This window comes from Podarcis tiliguerta, assembly GCF_965153285.1.
Source record: "Podarcis tiliguerta genome assembly, chromosome: 6".
Classification (NCBI taxonomy): Eukaryota; Metazoa; Chordata; class Lepidosauria; order Squamata; family Lacertidae; genus Podarcis; species Podarcis tiliguerta.
The window spans coordinates 42,229,212-42,246,504 of record NC_139539.1 but is presented as its reverse complement, the minus strand read 5'-3'; the positions used below and the strand labels follow the sequence as shown (position 1 = coordinate 42,246,504).

Here is a 17,293-nt window from a genome sequence, read left to right as displayed (position 1 = left end):
GCTAGCAAACCTCTTTCATCAGAGTACTAGACATAGTGGCTTTCTTTAGCAACAGGTGAATTGTATCCCAGAAAATGGGAACTGACAGATTTGAACTCTAGTCTGCAGGTTATTGCTTCCAGATAAAATTGTGTATAGCCAAGGCAACACTAGGCCATACTCTGATGGCTTGCAGTAAACTGTGGTGCGACCAACATGAAGTCATGAAAACCTGAAGGAGAAAGATTTGTTTAGGAATATTCTGTACTCTCTGGCAAGGAGTAAAAAGAGCCTATGATGCTAGACAGAATGGAGTTACACATTCCGTATCAGATTAACTGCCAATGAAATTCATACTACTTGAGCGATATGCTAATCCCTTGAAAATGAAAACATACACACTGACCACACAGAATAATTTTCTGAATTTTATTATGCAGTAAAACAAATACATTTGGTTATTAATGACACATTACTAATTATAATAAAAAGCAAGGGACTGGATGGGTGGTAGAACATCAAGCACTATATGGCCTTATTTCACTTTGAATTTTTCTCTGTCAACTTTTCTCTCTTTGCTGTAAGGCACATAGTTTTACGGACTGTCTAATCTGAACCCTCTAGCTTGCAAGATGTATAAGGGAAGTCATGCTTAGGAACTGTAGGAAATGATATATCAGCATGTGGCTCCACTGGAATCACAAGGCTCCCACGTGAAACAGTTAAGTGTAAACAATGTTTAGAGAAATCGGGAGTTCCCAAAGGAAACTGTAAGTTCCATAAATAGGGAGGGTTATATAGATATATTGGGTTATATCCAACACTGCCATTCTGCACATGCAACAGAATTTTGTTTGGGCAATGGCATTTTCTCTCTCAGAGCACCCCCTGAACCTGCTGGGGGGGGTGAGTAAAGGAGAGGAAGAGGAAGTCTCATTGTGCAAGTGGGCCACTGTTTGTGCAGTGTTTGATATAACCCACTTTATCGTGATGCCATAGATAAGACAAGAACAGCAATAAATAGCAGGTTGTGGGCTAGCTATATACTATCTACCAATACTGAGTGAGAAAACTGCAGTAGTCTATCAACATGTTTCTTATCAAGCATGTATTTCCTCCCATGTTGTAGAACAGATCAAGGAACAGATTGTATGGATGAGCCTACAGTTGTTCACAATGAAATATTCATATACCATGAGTACAAGTTTATAACATATTGCAAACACATGTTCCTAAGTAAAGTACCTGTGCCTCAGTTCAGACATAATAGGAAACCATGGTTTTTCACTTTGAGAACAAGTTAAAGAGTCTTAAGCTCACATGCTCCTTCCCATCCCTCCTCTTTCATGCAAGTCAAGGAGAAGATCAAAAGCTTCCACAATTGAATTAAAAGAACAATAGTTCCTCATGATGCCAGAATTTTTGAAACTCTGGTTTGTTTGAACTCTGAATAGTGAAAATGAGCAAAATTAGAACTGTGGTTTCTGATCTCATTTTATTAATCCAAGTTTGGACATCTCAAGAAACTGGTTAGTTAAAAATATAAAGGTCTCCTCTCCACAGGCATGAAAGTAGAGAAGGAAGGAGAGATTGCACAAACCTGAGGTTCATCTAGGGAAACCATGGTTTGCTGCTTGGGATGAACCAAGCCTCTCTTTCCCCCAGCAGAGGGTCTCTTTGTGTAGGCGGTGCACTTTTCAGTGGTAAAGTAGCAAGAGTGAACAGCATTAAGAATCACCTCTCCCCTGTTGCCTACTTCAAATTTCAGCCTCTGTAACTGCATTATGCAAAAGAAGAGAACGTTGCATAAAAGAAAATGCAGAGATAGAAAGCAGGCACTGTTGTGCTTAGACATACATACCAGGCCACCTATCATCATATCATACACAATAACAGCAGATAAATGAGCCACATGCTTCCAGGGCCTCTTGTGGTGCAAATAGCATGAGGAGGGTCAAGAAGTAAAAGGTACAGGAGATTCTGGATCTGGGAATTTCACCAGGATGTGCTGCTGCAGGTAGTAGCGACTCGTATTTGACATGGCTTTTGTGGGCACTGTGACCTCGTAACTCAAAATGTTGGCAAGATTTTCCAAAGTTGGTCTACAAATTAAAGTGAGTTAGTGACTATCTGTGCTTACAAATTCTCCAAGCCTAACTAACTGCAAACTGGGAGGACTGGCACATGCAGCAAGGAAGGAAAACTGAAGGGCTGGAATAGCTGTTGTCAACAGGCAAGAGTCAAGACACCTACATTTTAAGATACTTTTTGGCTTCACAGTTATGAGTGCTTCACATAAAATCAACAGTTTTGAACTAGGCAATAAAACTAGGAAGGTAAGAGGCATAACAAGACAGCTGTTTATGAAGCAATCTGGTAACTGAATCAGAGTAACAAATAACTAACAAAGTCTAAATTTCCCTTAACAAAAAAACAAACAAACAAAGGCAAATTGGTAGTTCAAGTACACAGAAGAGGAACGACTCCAACCAGAGTAATTAATCACTGTAGTATATGCTCAGGTAGGCCACTAGGTTCCGGTGCTTCCTAAACTCTTTGTCCGAAAGCAGCTAAAACAAATACAAATATAAAATATATTCAGTGTTGTTCAAAAACCCAATAAGCACAATAAAGAAGCAAATGTTTTAGTGCAGATTTCTATCTATAGCTCCATGTCCAGAAAACAAACCGTATGAGACAAAGGAATTCCACAGAAAGAAATGTATGTTATTGTCTTCTGAAAGATCTCTAAGTATATTCCTTCCCGGGTCCTTCCCAAGCAGTCTCAGACTCCGACACCTTGTCTCTGCTCTGCCCTCTTTATACCTCAGAGGGTTCTAGGAGACCAGGGGGCGGAAGCTGGTCACAACAGGAGAGAGACCCCATTGGCTTCTTCAGCAGATTGCCTCATCTCTGCCTCTTGGCCCCCAGACCCTCCAGCCTCCACTTCTGCCTCTGATTCTGGACTGCTGCCTGCCACAGCCTCTTCCTGCTCACTAAACCCTGTTACTTCATCAGCTTCTGGCACCTACTCCTCCCAGTCTGCTCCCTCTTCTCCCTCTGACCACTCATTGTTGTCCCACCACCAATCCCCTGGTTCTGAGCCTTCACCCTTTAGGGGTTCTGTTGGGGGTTCCTCAGCTGGTGCCTCCCACCACTCTTCTGTACCCAGCCAGTTCATGACAGATACAGCCCTGAAAAAAATGGCTCTCCCTTGCTGAAATCAAGCCTGTTTGAGATTCTAACATTCTTAATCCCCAAATTGTCACAATGATCATTTAGAAAACTGTATCTGAATTTCATACCTCACTTCTCAGTGTTCTTTTTGCTGGCATTGGTATTAAAGACCAGTCTGGAGCCCCAAACTTCCCTGGCCAGGTGACATGCCTGTGTGGCATGCCATATGGGTCATATGTTCCAGGTCTAGAGAGAAAAGTCCTTGCATCATTTCTTCAATGAACTAATATGCTCCATTATGCTGTGCACTTTACACATTCCACATTAATACACTGAGATAATGCCTTCATATATTGTGCTTTATTCCGTCATGTTTATACTAGACTGGTAAATTTAAGAGTTATTTTTTTAAAGAAGACTGCAGCTACATCTCAACAGTGATTTGGGTAAATTGCAAAAAGCAACTAAGAATAGGCAAGAGATTAGGGATCCCTGTAATTTTTTATTTCAGGGTTGTTATTTTTTTTACAAAAATGAACTTTGGCTCTCAGTGCCCATACAAAACCATGTAGGAAATAATGTCTCATGAAAAGAATGTAAAATAGAGTCTGTATTAGTTGCAGCTTTTGTACCAGGGCAGTCCAACTTTCCATACCAAGTGGGCTGCAAGAGTACTTTTACACAAAACCTATGGGTCACACACTGAATTAAATTTCTATATTGTAAATTAAAGTGTTCACTATATATTTAATATTCACAATTGATATATTTAATTAAATATATATATAATGAAATACAAGATTTAAAGATTTAACATATTTGGTTACTAAACAAATTCAGTTCACAAACAAGTATATGCGCTTTTGTTTAACAACGCATGATGCAAAAAAATATTTTTAAGGCTTTAAGATGGCCTTTCTTGACTGTTGCCAAGGACTGCATGCAGCTTGTGGGCTGTGGGCTGGACCACCCTGTTTTGGTTAGTAAACAAGTATAGTCCCATGTAGAGTTTATTACAGTCATCTAATATAGAGGGCATCAAAGTATGATTATAGCCAGGTTATTCTGGTCCAGGACTAGATGGTGAATCAGCTAGAGCTGGAAGTAGCCACTCTTTGCCTCTGAAGCCACCTGGGCCTCAAGTGACAATGCTGGACCAAGGAGTACCCAAAGCTCTGATCTTGCTGTTTCAGGAGGATTGCAACCCTGTCTAGAACAACCACCTCATCAATTTAAGGGCAGGGAATCACCCACCAAAAGCACCTCCATCCTGTCAGGATTCTGCATTACATTATCAGTTTGGGTGACTATAATCCTTGGCCCCGCTTGAGCTTTCATTAAGACCTTGCTGCTCTCATCATAAGGGGAAGCTTTGTAATTCAAGAAATGAAAAATGGTACCCAGGATAAAAGTCTTTGTCCAGAAGCTTCTCAGAAAATCGTGGCATATTGCTGCAAAAAGAGACATGTGTCGGCTGGTGGCGCCTATGGTGGTCTCTGATCCATATCGACTGGTATGCAGTAGGATCAGGAGTCACATGCTATAAATGGAGCATATCAAATCAAGTTACAAGACAAATCCTCTATTAAAATATTGTTATAGAACTGGCAAGGGGGTTGTCTCGCTAAACACTAGAAACGAATAAATACTAAGATTTTGATTAACTGGGATATTAAGGTTCAGAACTGTACCAGACAGGGAATTCTGGGAATTCCTGGGCTGGCTTATGCAAATTCTCCTGGCTGGCTATGGGGAAGAAGAGCAGACCTGTTAGCATTATAAAAAAGGTGCTGATAGGCCATAGGAGGATCCTTTGGGCTGGGGAGCCAGATGTCAAAGGTTGCCGGGGTAACTATGTGTTTGAGGGGGCAGGAAAAGTGAGTTTGGAAGCAGGGATTCCTGGGAAGAAGATGGAAGAAGTAGGGCAGAGATCCATCTTGGAGAGGGAGGTGAAAGGGTCTCCTGCACTGTTGTGGACCATGCTGTAATTCACACACTACAGATTCATTTTGACTTGACAATCCAGGAAGAAGGTGGAGTTACATACTCATTAAATTCCACTCAGTTCATTGATGTTTACAGCATAGTCCTAACCAGGTCTATTCAGAGTAAGTCCTACTGAACTCAATGGGTCTTACTCAATAATGTGTGTCAAAGACTGCAGCCCTAATTTCCTTTCCTGGGCAAAGGAAAGTTCAGCAAATATTGTAATTTAATGGCAATACTAACTTTCTTACGTTGAAGCTGCCTTATCTTGGATCAGTGAACTGGTCAGTGCACTGGTCCATAGTACTGTCTACTCTAACTGGCAATGGTTATCCAAGGTCTCAGCTAGAGTTCTTTTGCTCTCAGCCCTCATTCTGCATGCAAAGCATGTGTTCTGCCACCTTGAACCCTGCATTCTTAGAAGAGAATGCCTCTTCTAAGAGGATGCTTGCTGCAATATCCCTATTTATCACTTAAAGCAAAGAATTACTGCTTTTTTCTTTAGAAAAATGCTGTTTTCATCATATTTAATTAATTGCTCAATCAGCTACAACTCATACTATTTATCAATTAAGATTTCATTAGTGGCACAATACATGTAACAAATAAAGATTGCAGTTTAAGAACTGGCAAAAGCAGAGCCTTGTAGCACCTAAAGAGCATGGCTCAGGACACTTTTAAAAACCTGCTGACATCTAATTCCATAAACAGCTTACTTCAGGACAGACATGCTGAGGCCAGATTGAAATCAATGGAATTATTCCAGGACTATTGTAGAGGAAGTATAATAGACTATATAAAACACGGTACAGTAACGACTGAAAGCAGTCTTTACCTTGCTGAGTAGTCCAAAACGTGGGGTTGTTCTTGCTCCCATGGTGTAACCTTTAGTACTCTCTGGTCTGCGAGCCAATTGGTATAGAAGGTTGTCCTTCTATTAATTTTTATTTAGAAAAAAAGCACTTTGGTTATTACAATGCTACACATTTTATATACTTTACTATTTGTTATATTCATACATCACCCTTCTTCCAAGGAGAAGTGTACATAATTCCTGAAACATTTCATCCTTAAAATCCTGTGATATAGGGGCATAGGCGCCAACTTGAACAAAATATTGGGGGACAATGCAAAGGGCAGCCCATTTTTAGACGCAGTTCCACCAAGAGTATAGGTACCAAATTTCCTTTCTTTACTTCAAAGTGAAGATACATAAAGAGAAAATACAGCTAAATCAAAGGCAGTATAGTTTACCTCTGCATAGTTATAAGCTCCAGGTCCACGATCAGGATCACCTTTAATTGGCACATTCTCATTGCCTAGCCGATCTGGAGGGTAAAAAACGGGGAATATTCTTCTCTCCTGACACGATCCAAATGAGTTTCGTTGCTGTGCAGCTGCAAAAACCAGGAATAGTTATGAGTGTCGTTTAGAAAGAATACCATCCGACTTGCAGCATGTACTGCTACTACCAACAAATGATGGGATACAAAAATAAATAAAGGTATGGCGTGTTTTTCTGCCAATTGTACTGTCATCAGCAGTGACCTGTGAGGGGGAGCAGAAGCTACAGTGTCCTGCTAGCAGCGATGCTGCCATCATTAGGGAGGGGATGTGGCAGCAAGATTGGGGAAGCCCCAGGGTAGTGGTGGTGACCCTGCAGATGCGCACTTCCCCTGAAATGCCCCCTGTACTGAATTCAGGCTGGGAGCTAACTGCAGTCAAAGCATATTGGAACAATGGCGGACATCAAACTTCAAATGAACAATGAAATTCCATTATCATACACAATGGTGGAAATGTTTGAACAACTAGTAATCAATAAGAATTAAAATGGGATGTTTTATACGTAGGGATGGAAATAAACAGAGATGATAAGTGAACAGAAATGACTTCTTCAGCTCCAACTCTGATAATTATTTTTTGTGTGATCTCTCTTCATTGTTAAATGTTAAAACATGCAAGCAAGAACCACTCTGACCTTGGGGTCCTACTGAATTCCACTGGACTCACTCCCAGTAAAGTGTGTAAAAGAGGTGGACAGCTCAGCTGGTTAGAGTACAGTGCTGATAATACCAAGGTTGCAGGTTTGATCCCTGTATGGGACAACTGCATATTCCTGCAATGCAGGGGGCTGGACTAGATGATCCTCAGGGTCCCTTTCAACTCTACGATTCTAGGATTGCTACCTTACATTGCGTAGAGTTAAACATGAAAAATTTGCTGTGGCTCCACTCATGGCGAAGATTGTTCTGCATGGTCTGCTAGCATGCCCCAGAATCCTTTGCAACATGCAGCTGATTCCTGGGCAGATAACTGCAAGTTTTACAGTCTCACCAGAGGATTAAAAAAACCTAATGGTTTACTGCTGCCCTTGGCATGTACTTCTCATTTGGGGACTCTAAATGGCCATATGCTTAAGTTGTGTACACACTCGAAAGCACGTTCTGTAGAATTCAAATAATTCTGTGTAACCCCACACAAGAGTTACATTTCCCAACAACGCTAAACACACTACAGTGCCCGGAATCCTTTGAGGGAAACATGCTTTCAATGTATGTGGTGTGTAACTACGGCGAAAGAAAGGGGTTGGCTCAACTGTCTCAGGGAAAGATCCCGTTTCAGTTCAGCAAAAGCTCCCCTTTCAGCAGATGCCCATTCCCCGGACGGGGGAGAAGGGAGACGTGAGCTCGCCTAGCGCACCTGGGCGAACTGCTCGCCTCACACTCGTTCTGGCCAATCCGTGCCCGCCTCACCTGTGAGCTCCCACGTCAGCTGGCGTTGTCCCATGACCAAGCTGAGGGCGCTCCTCTTGTGTGCCGAGCCTTCCTGTTGCCATGGAAATACACCGAGGTGGAATCTATCCGCAACGCCCGGAAGACCTGAGCGGTAGAACGTCATTTCGTCCGAGCTACTGACAAAAGCCGCTGCAGGGAGACAGGACCAGGAAAAGCACACACGTGTGTTTACTCGCCGTGCGCTGGGGAGGTTCAATCACGTGTTCCAAATATATATATATATATATATATTTGCTTTCGTAGATTTTCACGGGTACAGGAATGCAGGTTTTGGTGTCCTCGGGTGTCTTCCCGTGTAAAAGTTGGGGTGTCTAGGCGACGTTTCGACGAGGTCTCACTCGTCATCTTCAGGCTGGTGCTTTCGGCTTCTTGTTACTGGAACAGAGCAGGATCTCAGTGTTTGAGTTCCTATAAATACTGTTGAGGAGGTGTGGTGTATAGCCTCCAATGTTCTGGGCAGAGAGGAGGTTCCCAGGCTAGTGTGCCTTTTCTTCTTTTGTTCCTTAATTACTTGAGGGATATCTTGAGTGATTTCTTGAGTGATTTCCTGAATCCCACTTAGGTGGGTCATTAGGTGTGGATTAGTTGCTAAAGCCTTCGTGTCTTGAACTCTTGAACTTTGTGAAGAGTTTTTCTGAGAAGATGGCTGTACTGCACTTGGCTGTGCTCTGGCTTGGCTTCGTGTATAGGGGCGAGCTGTGGTTTTGTGGCCTGTGCCAGCCAGATCTGTGTAGGGATTGCAGGGGGGTGCAGCATCCGGAGGTGCCACCCTGGTTTGGCTACTGGATGGTGTCTGTAATTTATCTGTGGAGAGGGTCTGGGTTTGGGTCTGGTGTGGTTGATTGGTGATGGCGTTCTGTGTGCCTCTGGATCTGGTGTCAGATTTTGTGGGGAGGGCTAATTTCCAGATGTCTGGCAAGCGGGATGTGTCGTCACGCTTGTTCATGTTGTGAGGGTGTTTCTCTATCTCGATGGCTTCCATGATTATTCTCTTGTGGTGATGTTCCATGTTAAAGAGCAATTTGGAATCTGCAAAATTAATTTCGTGTCCTGTTTCTTTCATGTGTTGGAAAAGAGAGGAAGTTTTTTCTTCTTTTTTGACGGCATTCTTGTGTTCTGCGATCCGTGCATTTATTCGTCTGTTTGTTTGTCCAATGTACGTGGCTGGGCAGACTTTGCAGGGTATTTCATAGACCCCTTGGTTTTCCAACTGAATTTTATCCTTGGGGTTTCTGAGGATATTGGCTATTTTTTGGTTGGTGCAAAAGGCTGTTTTGATATTGTGTTTATGGAGGATTTTGCTAATTTTATCTGTAGTGCCCTTGATATAAGGAAGGAGGGCTATGCCATTGTTTTCTTCTGTGTCTTGGTTTTTGGGGGGTGTTTCTTTTTGGATTAGCTTCGTAACCCTGTTTTGCTGGTATCCATTGGCAATTAACACATTTGAGAGATTCTGTAACTCAGTTGTCAAGTGGTCTTCGTCAGCCAGGCGTTTGGTTCTGGAGATGAGAGTCTTGGCTACGGAGTTTATTTGTGCAGGGTGGTGGTGTGATTGTGCATGTAAGTAGCGGTTGGTGTGTGTTTTTTTCCGGTAGATAGTGTGTCCTAGGGAGCCATCAGGTTTTTTGTAGATTAGGACGTCAAGGAAGGGAAGTTGGTTGTTGGCTTCTATTTCCATAGTGAATTGTATTTTGGGGTGTAGGCTGTTGAGATGTGTGAGGAAGCTATCCAGTTTTTCCTTCCCGTGTGGCCAAATTACAAAGGTGTCGTCAACATATCTGAGCCAAAGTTTGGGTTTGTGTTCTGACTTGTCTAAAGCATTGGTTTCAAAGTGTTCCATGTACAGGTTAGCGATGACCGGTGAGAGGGGTGATCCCATAGGTGCTCCTTCTATCTGTTTGTATCTTTGTCCATTGTGGATGAAGTACGTGTTGGTTAGGCAGTGGTTGGTCAGGTCCAAGATGTATTCGGGGGGATTGTATTTGTTTTGAATGGCTGTCAAGGCTTCATTAATGGGCACTTGTGTGAAGAGAGATACAACATCGAAGCTCACAAGTAGGTCATTGGGTTGTAGGTTTTGCTTCTTTATTGTTTCTATGAACTGGAAGGAGTTTGGAACGTGTGAAGAGATGGATTCTGCATAGGGCTGAAGTTGCTTGGCGAGAAATTTAGCGAGATTTTGTAGAGGTGAGCCTATGGAGCTGACTATTGGTCTGAGTGGTGTTCCTTCTTTGTGTATCTTGGGGAGGCCGTAGAGTTTGGGGCATCTGGATGATTTTTCTCTGGGGATGATTCTTAGCTGGATTTCTTCACTGATAGGAGAGGCTTTTATTTTGGATTTGGTGGTTTTTTCCAGATAGGTGGTGGGATCTGTTTTTATAGGTTGGTAGGTAGGGTCTTGGAGTAGATTTGATAGTTTTGCTTGGTAGTCCGATGTGTTCATCACAACAGTGGCGTTACCTTTGTCTGCTGGGAGAATGATTATGTTGTTGTCTTTCCTCAGGTTGGTGAGTGCTTTCTGTTCTTCTTTGTGTAAATTGCTTCTGGGTGGTTTGCTGGAGCAGAGGATGTTGGTGACTTCAAGTCTGATTTTATTGGCTTCATCTGGATTGATTTTGGTTAGGCTAGCTTCGACTCCGCATATGATGTTTTCCGTGGGGATGCGTCTCGGGGCGACTGCAAAGTTGAAACCTTTGGAGAGTACTTTGGTTTCAGTTGAGGTGAGGATCCTGTCTGATATGTTATGTACTGTTTGTTTCATGGGTTGTTGTGGAGGGTGGCTGGGCTTCTGGCGTTTCTCTAGTTTGTGGAGTTTGTTGGTGTGTGTGTCTGTCTTGTGTGAGGTCTCCGTTTCAGCTCTCCAGACGGCTAGTTGTTTGCATTTGTCCCAGAGTGCAGGGTGGATTTTGTTACAGAGTTTGAGGTGAAGAGTGAGTAGATCTTTGTTGGTTTGGTTTAGTAGGTATCTTTTCTTGTGTAGTTCGTTTTACACGGGAAGACACCCGAGGACACCAAAACCTGCATTCCTGTACCCGTGAAAATCTACGAAAGCAAATATCTCACCTCTACGGGGAGGAAACCTTCCAGCTGACAAGAACCTACGAGAAACTAGAAATCCGAAGAGCCACCATCTTATGTGATCTCTTGTTCCTACGCAACTGCCGAGACAACAACTTAATTCCCACATGCTTCCAACTTAAATTCCACTCTAAAACCCCAGCTACCGAAAGGATCCTGAAACGAACTGAACTATCTCTAATCAGAAACGAACTACACAAGAAAAGATACCTACTAAACCAAACCAACAAAGATCTACTCACTCTTCACCTCAAACTCTGTAACAAAATCCACCCTGCACTCTGGGACAAATGCAAACAACTAGCCGTCTGGAGAGCTGAAACGGAGACCTCACACAAGACAGACACACACACCAACAAACTCCACAAACTAGAGAAACGCCAGAAGCCCAGCCACCCTCCACAACAACCCATGAAACAAACAGTACATAACATATCAGACAGGATCCTCACCTCAACTGAAACCAAAGTACTCTCCAAAGGTTTCAACTTTGCAGTCGCCCCGAGACGCATCCCCACGGAAAACATCATATGCGGAGTCGAAGCTAGCCTAACCAAAATCAATCCAGATGAAGCCAATAAAATCAGACTTGAAGTCACCAACATCCTCTGCTCCAGCAAACCACCCAGAAGCAATTTACACAAAGAAGAACAGAAAGCACTCACCAACCTGAGGAAAGACAACAACATAATCATTCTCCCAGCAGACAAAGGTAACGCCACTGTTGTGATGAACACATCGGACTACCAAGCAAAACTATCAAATCTACTCCAAGACCCTACCTACCAACCTATAAAAACAGATCCCACCACCTATCTGGAAAAAACCACCAAATCCAAAATAAAAGCCTCTCCTATCAGTGAAGAAATCCAGCTAAGAATCATCCCCAGAGAAAAATCATCCAGATGCCCCAAACTCTACGGCCTCCCCAAGATACACAAAGAAGGAACACCACTCAGACCAATAGTCAGCTCCATAGGCTCACCTCTACAAAATCTCGCTAAATTTCTCGCCAAGCAACTTCAGCCCTATGCAGAATCCATCTCTTCACACGTTCCAAACTCCTTCCAGTTCATAGAAACAATAAAGAAGCAAAACCTACAACCCAATGACCTACTTGTGAGCTTCGATGTTGTATCTCTCTTCACACAAGTGCCCATTAATGAAGCCTTGACAGCCATTCAAAACAAATACAATCCCCCCGAATACATCTTGGACCTGACCAACCACTGCCTAACCAACACGTACTTCATCCACAATGGACAAAGATACAAACAGATAGAAGGAGCACCTATGGGATCACCCCTCTCACCGGTCATCGCTAACCTGTACATGGAACACTTTGAAACCAATGCTTTAGACAAGTCAGAACACAAACCCAAACTTTGGCTCAGATATGTTGACGACACCTTTGTAATTTGGCCACACGGGAAGGAAAAACTGGATAGCTTCCTCACACATCTCAACAGCCTACACCCCAAAATACAATTCACTATGGAAATAGAAGCCAACAACCAACTTCCCTTCCTTGACGTCCTAATCTACAAAAAACCTGATGGCTCCCTAGGACACACTATCTACCGGAAAAAAACACACACCAACCGCTACTTACATGCACAATCACACCACCACCCTGCACAAATAAACTCCGTAGCCAAGACTCTCATCTCCAGAACCAAACGCCTGGCTGACGAAGACCACTTGACAACTGAGTTACAGAATCTCTCAAATGTGTTAATTGCCAATGGATACCAGCAAAACAGGGTTACGAAGCTAATCCAAAAAGAAACACCCCCCAAAAACCAAGACACAGAAGAAAACAATGGCATAGCCCTCCTTCCTTATATCAAGGGCACTACAGATAAAATTAGCAAAATCCTCCATAAACACAATATCAAAACAGCCTTTTGCACCAACCAAAAAATAGCCAATATCCTCAGAAACCCCAAGGATAAAATTCAGTTGGAAAACCAAGGGGTCTATGAAATACCCTGCAAAGTCTGCCCAGCCACGTACATTGGACAAACAAACAGACGAATAAATGCACGGATCGCAGAACACAAGAATGCCGTCAAAAAAGAAGAAAAAACTTCCTCTCTTTTCCAACACATGAAAGAAACAGGACACGAAATTAATTTTGCAGATTCCAAATTGCTCTTTAACATGGAACATCACCACAAGAGAATAATCATGGAAGCCATCGAGATAGAGAAACACCCTCACAACATGAACAAGCGTGACGACACATCCCGCTTGCCAGACATCTGGAAATTAGCCCTCCCCACAAAATCTGACACCAGATCCAGAGGCACACAGAACGCCATCACCAATCAACCACACCAGACCCAAACCCAGACCCTCTCCACAGATAAATTACAGACACCATCCAGTAGCCAAACCAGGGTGGCACCTCCGGATGCTGCACCCCCCTGCAATCCCTACACAGATCTGGCTGGCACAGGCCACAAAACCACAGCTCGCCCCTATACACGAAGCCAAGCCAGAGCACAGCCAAGTGCAGTACAGCCATCTTCTCAGAAAAACTCTTCACAAAGTTCAAGAGTTCAAGACACGAAGGCTTTAGCAACTAATCCACACCTAATGACCCACCTAAGTGGGATTCAGGAAATCACTCAAGAAATCACTCAAGATATCCCTCAAGTAATTAAGGAACAAAAGAAGAAAAGGCACACTAGCCTGGGAACCTCCTCTCTGCCCAGAACATTGGAGGCTATACACCACACCTCCTCAACAGTATTTATAGGAACTCAAACACTGAGATCCTGCTCTGTTCCAGTAACAAGAAGCCGAAAGCACCAGCCTGAAGATGACGAGTGAGACCTCGTCGAAACGTCGCCTAGACACCCCAACTTTTACACGGGAAGACACCCGAGGACACCAAAACCTGCATATATATATATATATATATATATGCTTTCGTAGATTTTCACGGGTACAGGAATGCAGGTTTTGGTGTCCTCGGGTGTCTTCACTGGAAAAGACCCTGATGTTGGGAAAGATGGAGGGCACAAGGAGAAGGGGACGACAGAGGACGAGATGGTTAGACAGTGTTCTCGAAGCTACAAATATATATATATATTTTTCTAAGTGTAACTAGTGCTTATTTTATTGTAGTTCTTCTCCCATTTGCGTGCGTTTTTAATTCCTAAATTGGCCCATTTGGCTCAAGTCTTCTTCTTGTGACTTGAGAGCAGAGCGAGAAAGAGAGTATACACACGTGCTGTTCTTGACAATGGTGGTGATGAGGGAGGATGTATCTTATAGGTAGGAGGCTCCAATCTCGGACCTGCATTCAGTTACAGGGCTTACCCCGGAGCATGGGAAGTAGTGCTGAAAGTAGAAGGAGCTTGGACTACGACTCCTATCACCCCTGAGCATTGGCTAAGCTGTGTGGGAATGATGAGAGTTGTGGTCCTACAATAGCGAGTGACCCAAGGTTGTAGAGAGGTGCAACCAGAACGAACCTGTTCTCCTTGGTTATAACAAATCGGTGATGGAGGGGGCAGTACCACCTTATGCATCACAGAGGAAAGGTATAATAAACAAGTTATGTTGCTTGTTGAACTAGAGCTTAATCAAGTCAGGTTTTTCTCTCTTCTAATTTCTGAATGATTTATGGATTGGCTCAAGTGCTTGCATTAGTCAAATTGCTCTAATTTAATTTAATTAATAAAAATACCTCTTCTCCCAGGCCTTTGACTAATTAAGCAATCTATGGCAAGTTCTTAAAGAAATGGGAGTGCCTGATCACCTCATCTGTCTCCTGAGAAATCTCTATGTGGGACAAGAAGCTACAGTTAGAACTGGATATGGAACAACTGATTGGTTCAAAATTGGGAAAGGAGTACGACAAGGCTGTATTTTGTCTCCCTGCTTATTTAACTTATATGCAGAATTCATCATGCGAAAGGCTGGGCTGGATGAATCCCTAGCCGGAATTAAGATTGCTGGAAGAAATATCAACAACCTCAGATATGCAGATGACACAACCTTGATGGCAGAAAGCGAGGAGGAATTAAAAAACCTTTTATTGAGGGTGAAAGAGGAGAGCGCAAAATATGGTCTGAAGCTCAACATCAAAAAAACGAAGATCATGGCCACTGGTCCCATCACCTCCTGGCAAATAGAAGGGGAGGAAATGGAGGCAGTGAGAGATTTTACTTTCTTGGGCTCCATGATCACTGCAGATGGTGACAGCAGCCACGAAATTAAGAGACGCCTGCTTCTTGGGAGGAAAGCAATGACAAACCTAGACAGCATTTTAAAAAGTAGAGACATCACCTTGCCAACAAAGGTCCGTATAGTAAAAGCTATGGTTTTCCCAGTAGTGATGTATGGAAGTGAGAGCTGGACCATAAAGAAGGCTGATCGCCGAAGAATTGACGCTTTTGAATTATGGTGCTGGAGGAAACTCTTGAGAGTCCCATGGACTGCAAGAAGATCAAATGCATCCATTCTTAAGGAAATCAGCCCTGAGTGCTCACTGGAAGGACAGATCGTGAAGCTGAGGCTCCAATACTTTGGCCACCTCATGAGAAGAGAAGACTCACTGGAAAAGACCCTGATGTTGGGAAAGATGGAGGGCACAAGGAGAAGGGGACGACAGAGGACGAGATGGTTAGACAGTGTTCTCGAAGCTACAAACATGAATCTGACCAAACTGCGGGTGGCAGTGGAAGACAGGAGTGCCTGGCGTGCTCTGGTCCATGGGGTCACGAAGAGTCGGACACGACTGAACGACAACAACATGGCCTTTAATGATTCATCCTGTGTGTGCACAGGATGGGTATTTTTTTCGTTTGCTTCTATGGTATGTATTTTTGTGTTTTGATATTGTAAACCAACTTTTGATCTTCAGGTGAAGGGCGCTGTAGAAATTTAAGAAATAAATAAATACATTTAAGCTGGGATACCACTTTAAGCACATTGGTGCTAAGTGCTATGCAGCTGGAGAACGCTTCCTTCCATTGCTAAGATGCTATAGGGAAAGAAGTCAGTAATGCTACTTTAATTATATTAAAAATGGTGAGAGGGACTTATTTATTTGCTTACCATCATTAGTGTGCCTGATATTTTGCAGAGTGCAAAAGTCCTTGCCCTGTGGAGCTTACAGTCTCACAGTCTTGACAGAAGGGAAGGAAGTGGAGGCAGGGCCAAAGAGGGTAAGACTATGTACTTAGGCTTGGTTGTTGTAGGGCATGGGGACTAAAGTCTTTTCAGACCAATGCCATGATCAGTACTGTGTGGCATGTGCACCTTTTTTAGTCACTCTTGATCATTAAGAGCTATTCGTTTTTAAGACTTAATGGGTTCTGCTGCCTCACACACCTTTTGCTATTGCTTTGTTCCCTTGCCTGCTCCTCCTTTTTGATGGTGCTAATGCACCATAGTGACCTCTACAGCTCTGTTGCTTGATGACTGAAAATTATGGAGTCAGGTGTTTTTAAAAATTACAAAATGGTAAAGGACCCCAGGACCCCAAAGTCCAATCAAAGGTGACTATGGGGTTGGGGCGCTCATCTCGTTTGTCCACAGACAGCTTTCCAGGGTGGACCTTTATAAGTACAGTGGTACCTGGGGTTAAGAACTTAATTCGTTCTGGAGGTCCGTTCTTAACCTGAAACTGTTCTTAACCTGAGGTACCACTTAAGCTAATGGGGACTCCCGCTGCCGCCGCACGATTTCTGTTCTCATCCTGAAGCAAAGTTCTTAACCTGAGGTACTATTTCTGGGTTAGTGGAGTCTGTAACCTGAAGCATCTGTAACCTGAAGCATCTGTAACCCGAGGTACCACTGTAGTCTAGCCTGCCATTATGTTGCTTGCCACAAAACTGCCAGCTGACTCTCCCTTGTCCTACTATTCCTAGTCATTTGCCAATCCCTGACTCATCTTTGCACCATTCTCTTGCAGATCCTTTGTTTGGGACTGCTTAACTTTTATGTACAGCACCTCGGACACTGTTGGCACTTGATGAATGTCACATTGAGATAGGTGGGCCTGAGCCTGAACTCTGAAATATTAAGTAGTATGAACTCACACAGATGATAAATTCTAAATAGATTATACTAACTAACAGCATGTGCCCGGCAAAAATCCCACAAAAACTGGCTTACCTGGCCATAGATTCGAACCTGACTTCAGTGGCATGGTAGAGCATAAAACTAACAGGGACAGATAAGAATAGCTGATCTCTTTCCCCCTCTAAAATAACAGAACTGTGGTTCTTTTCAGGGACAGCCAAGCCTGACATCAT

At 43.2% G+C, this 17,293-nt stretch overlaps 2 protein-coding genes across 2 annotated transcripts; both read right to left on the bottom strand.

Annotated features, from left to right (window-relative positions):
* Window positions 1–394: 394 nt before the first annotated feature.
* Window positions 395–17,290, bottom strand: CIMAP3 (ciliary microtubule associated protein 3). The gene is made up of 7 exons (XM_083445599.1): window positions 17,154–17,290; window positions 7,899–8,069; window positions 6,397–6,539; window positions 5,978–6,076; window positions 4,557–4,696; window positions 3,285–3,402; window positions 395–2,549 (listed from the first exon to the last, which is right to left on the bottom strand). Exons 1-7 carry the CDS (start codon window positions 17,185–17,187, stop codon window positions 2,478–2,480), a joined length of 777 nt encoding a protein of 258 aa, XP_083301725.1. The 5' UTR covers window positions 17,188–17,290; the 3' UTR covers window positions 395–2,477.
* On the bottom strand, window positions 8,109–11,731 carry LOC310680249 (uncharacterized protein; the record flags this gene model as incomplete). The annotated part of the gene is made up of 3 exons (XM_083446626.1): window positions 11,661–11,731; window positions 8,598–10,785; window positions 8,109–8,122 (listed from the first exon to the last, which is right to left on the bottom strand). The coding sequence occupies exons 2-3, from the start codon at window positions 10,699–10,701 to the stop codon at window positions 8,109–8,111; spliced, it is 2,118 nt and encodes a 705-aa protein (XP_083302752.1). The 5' UTR covers window positions 10,702–10,785; window positions 11,661–11,731.
* Window positions 17,291–17,293: the final 3 nt, after the last annotated feature.

Excerpts from the sequence above, each read along its gene's own strand:
- CIMAP3 (XM_083445599.1), bottom strand. The coding sequence starts at position 17,187 with ATGCCACTGAAGTCAGGTTCGAATCTATGGCCAG. Across the intron at positions 6,540-7,898 it reads GCTGACGTGGGAGCTCACAG|CTGCACAGCAACGAAACTCA; the intron begins GTGAGGCGGGCA and ends TGGTTTTTGCAG. Across the intron at positions 4,697-5,977 it reads GTTTTGGACTACTCAGCAAG|CATGTGACTCCTGATCCTAC; the intron begins GTAAAGACTGCT and ends CTCCATTTATAG.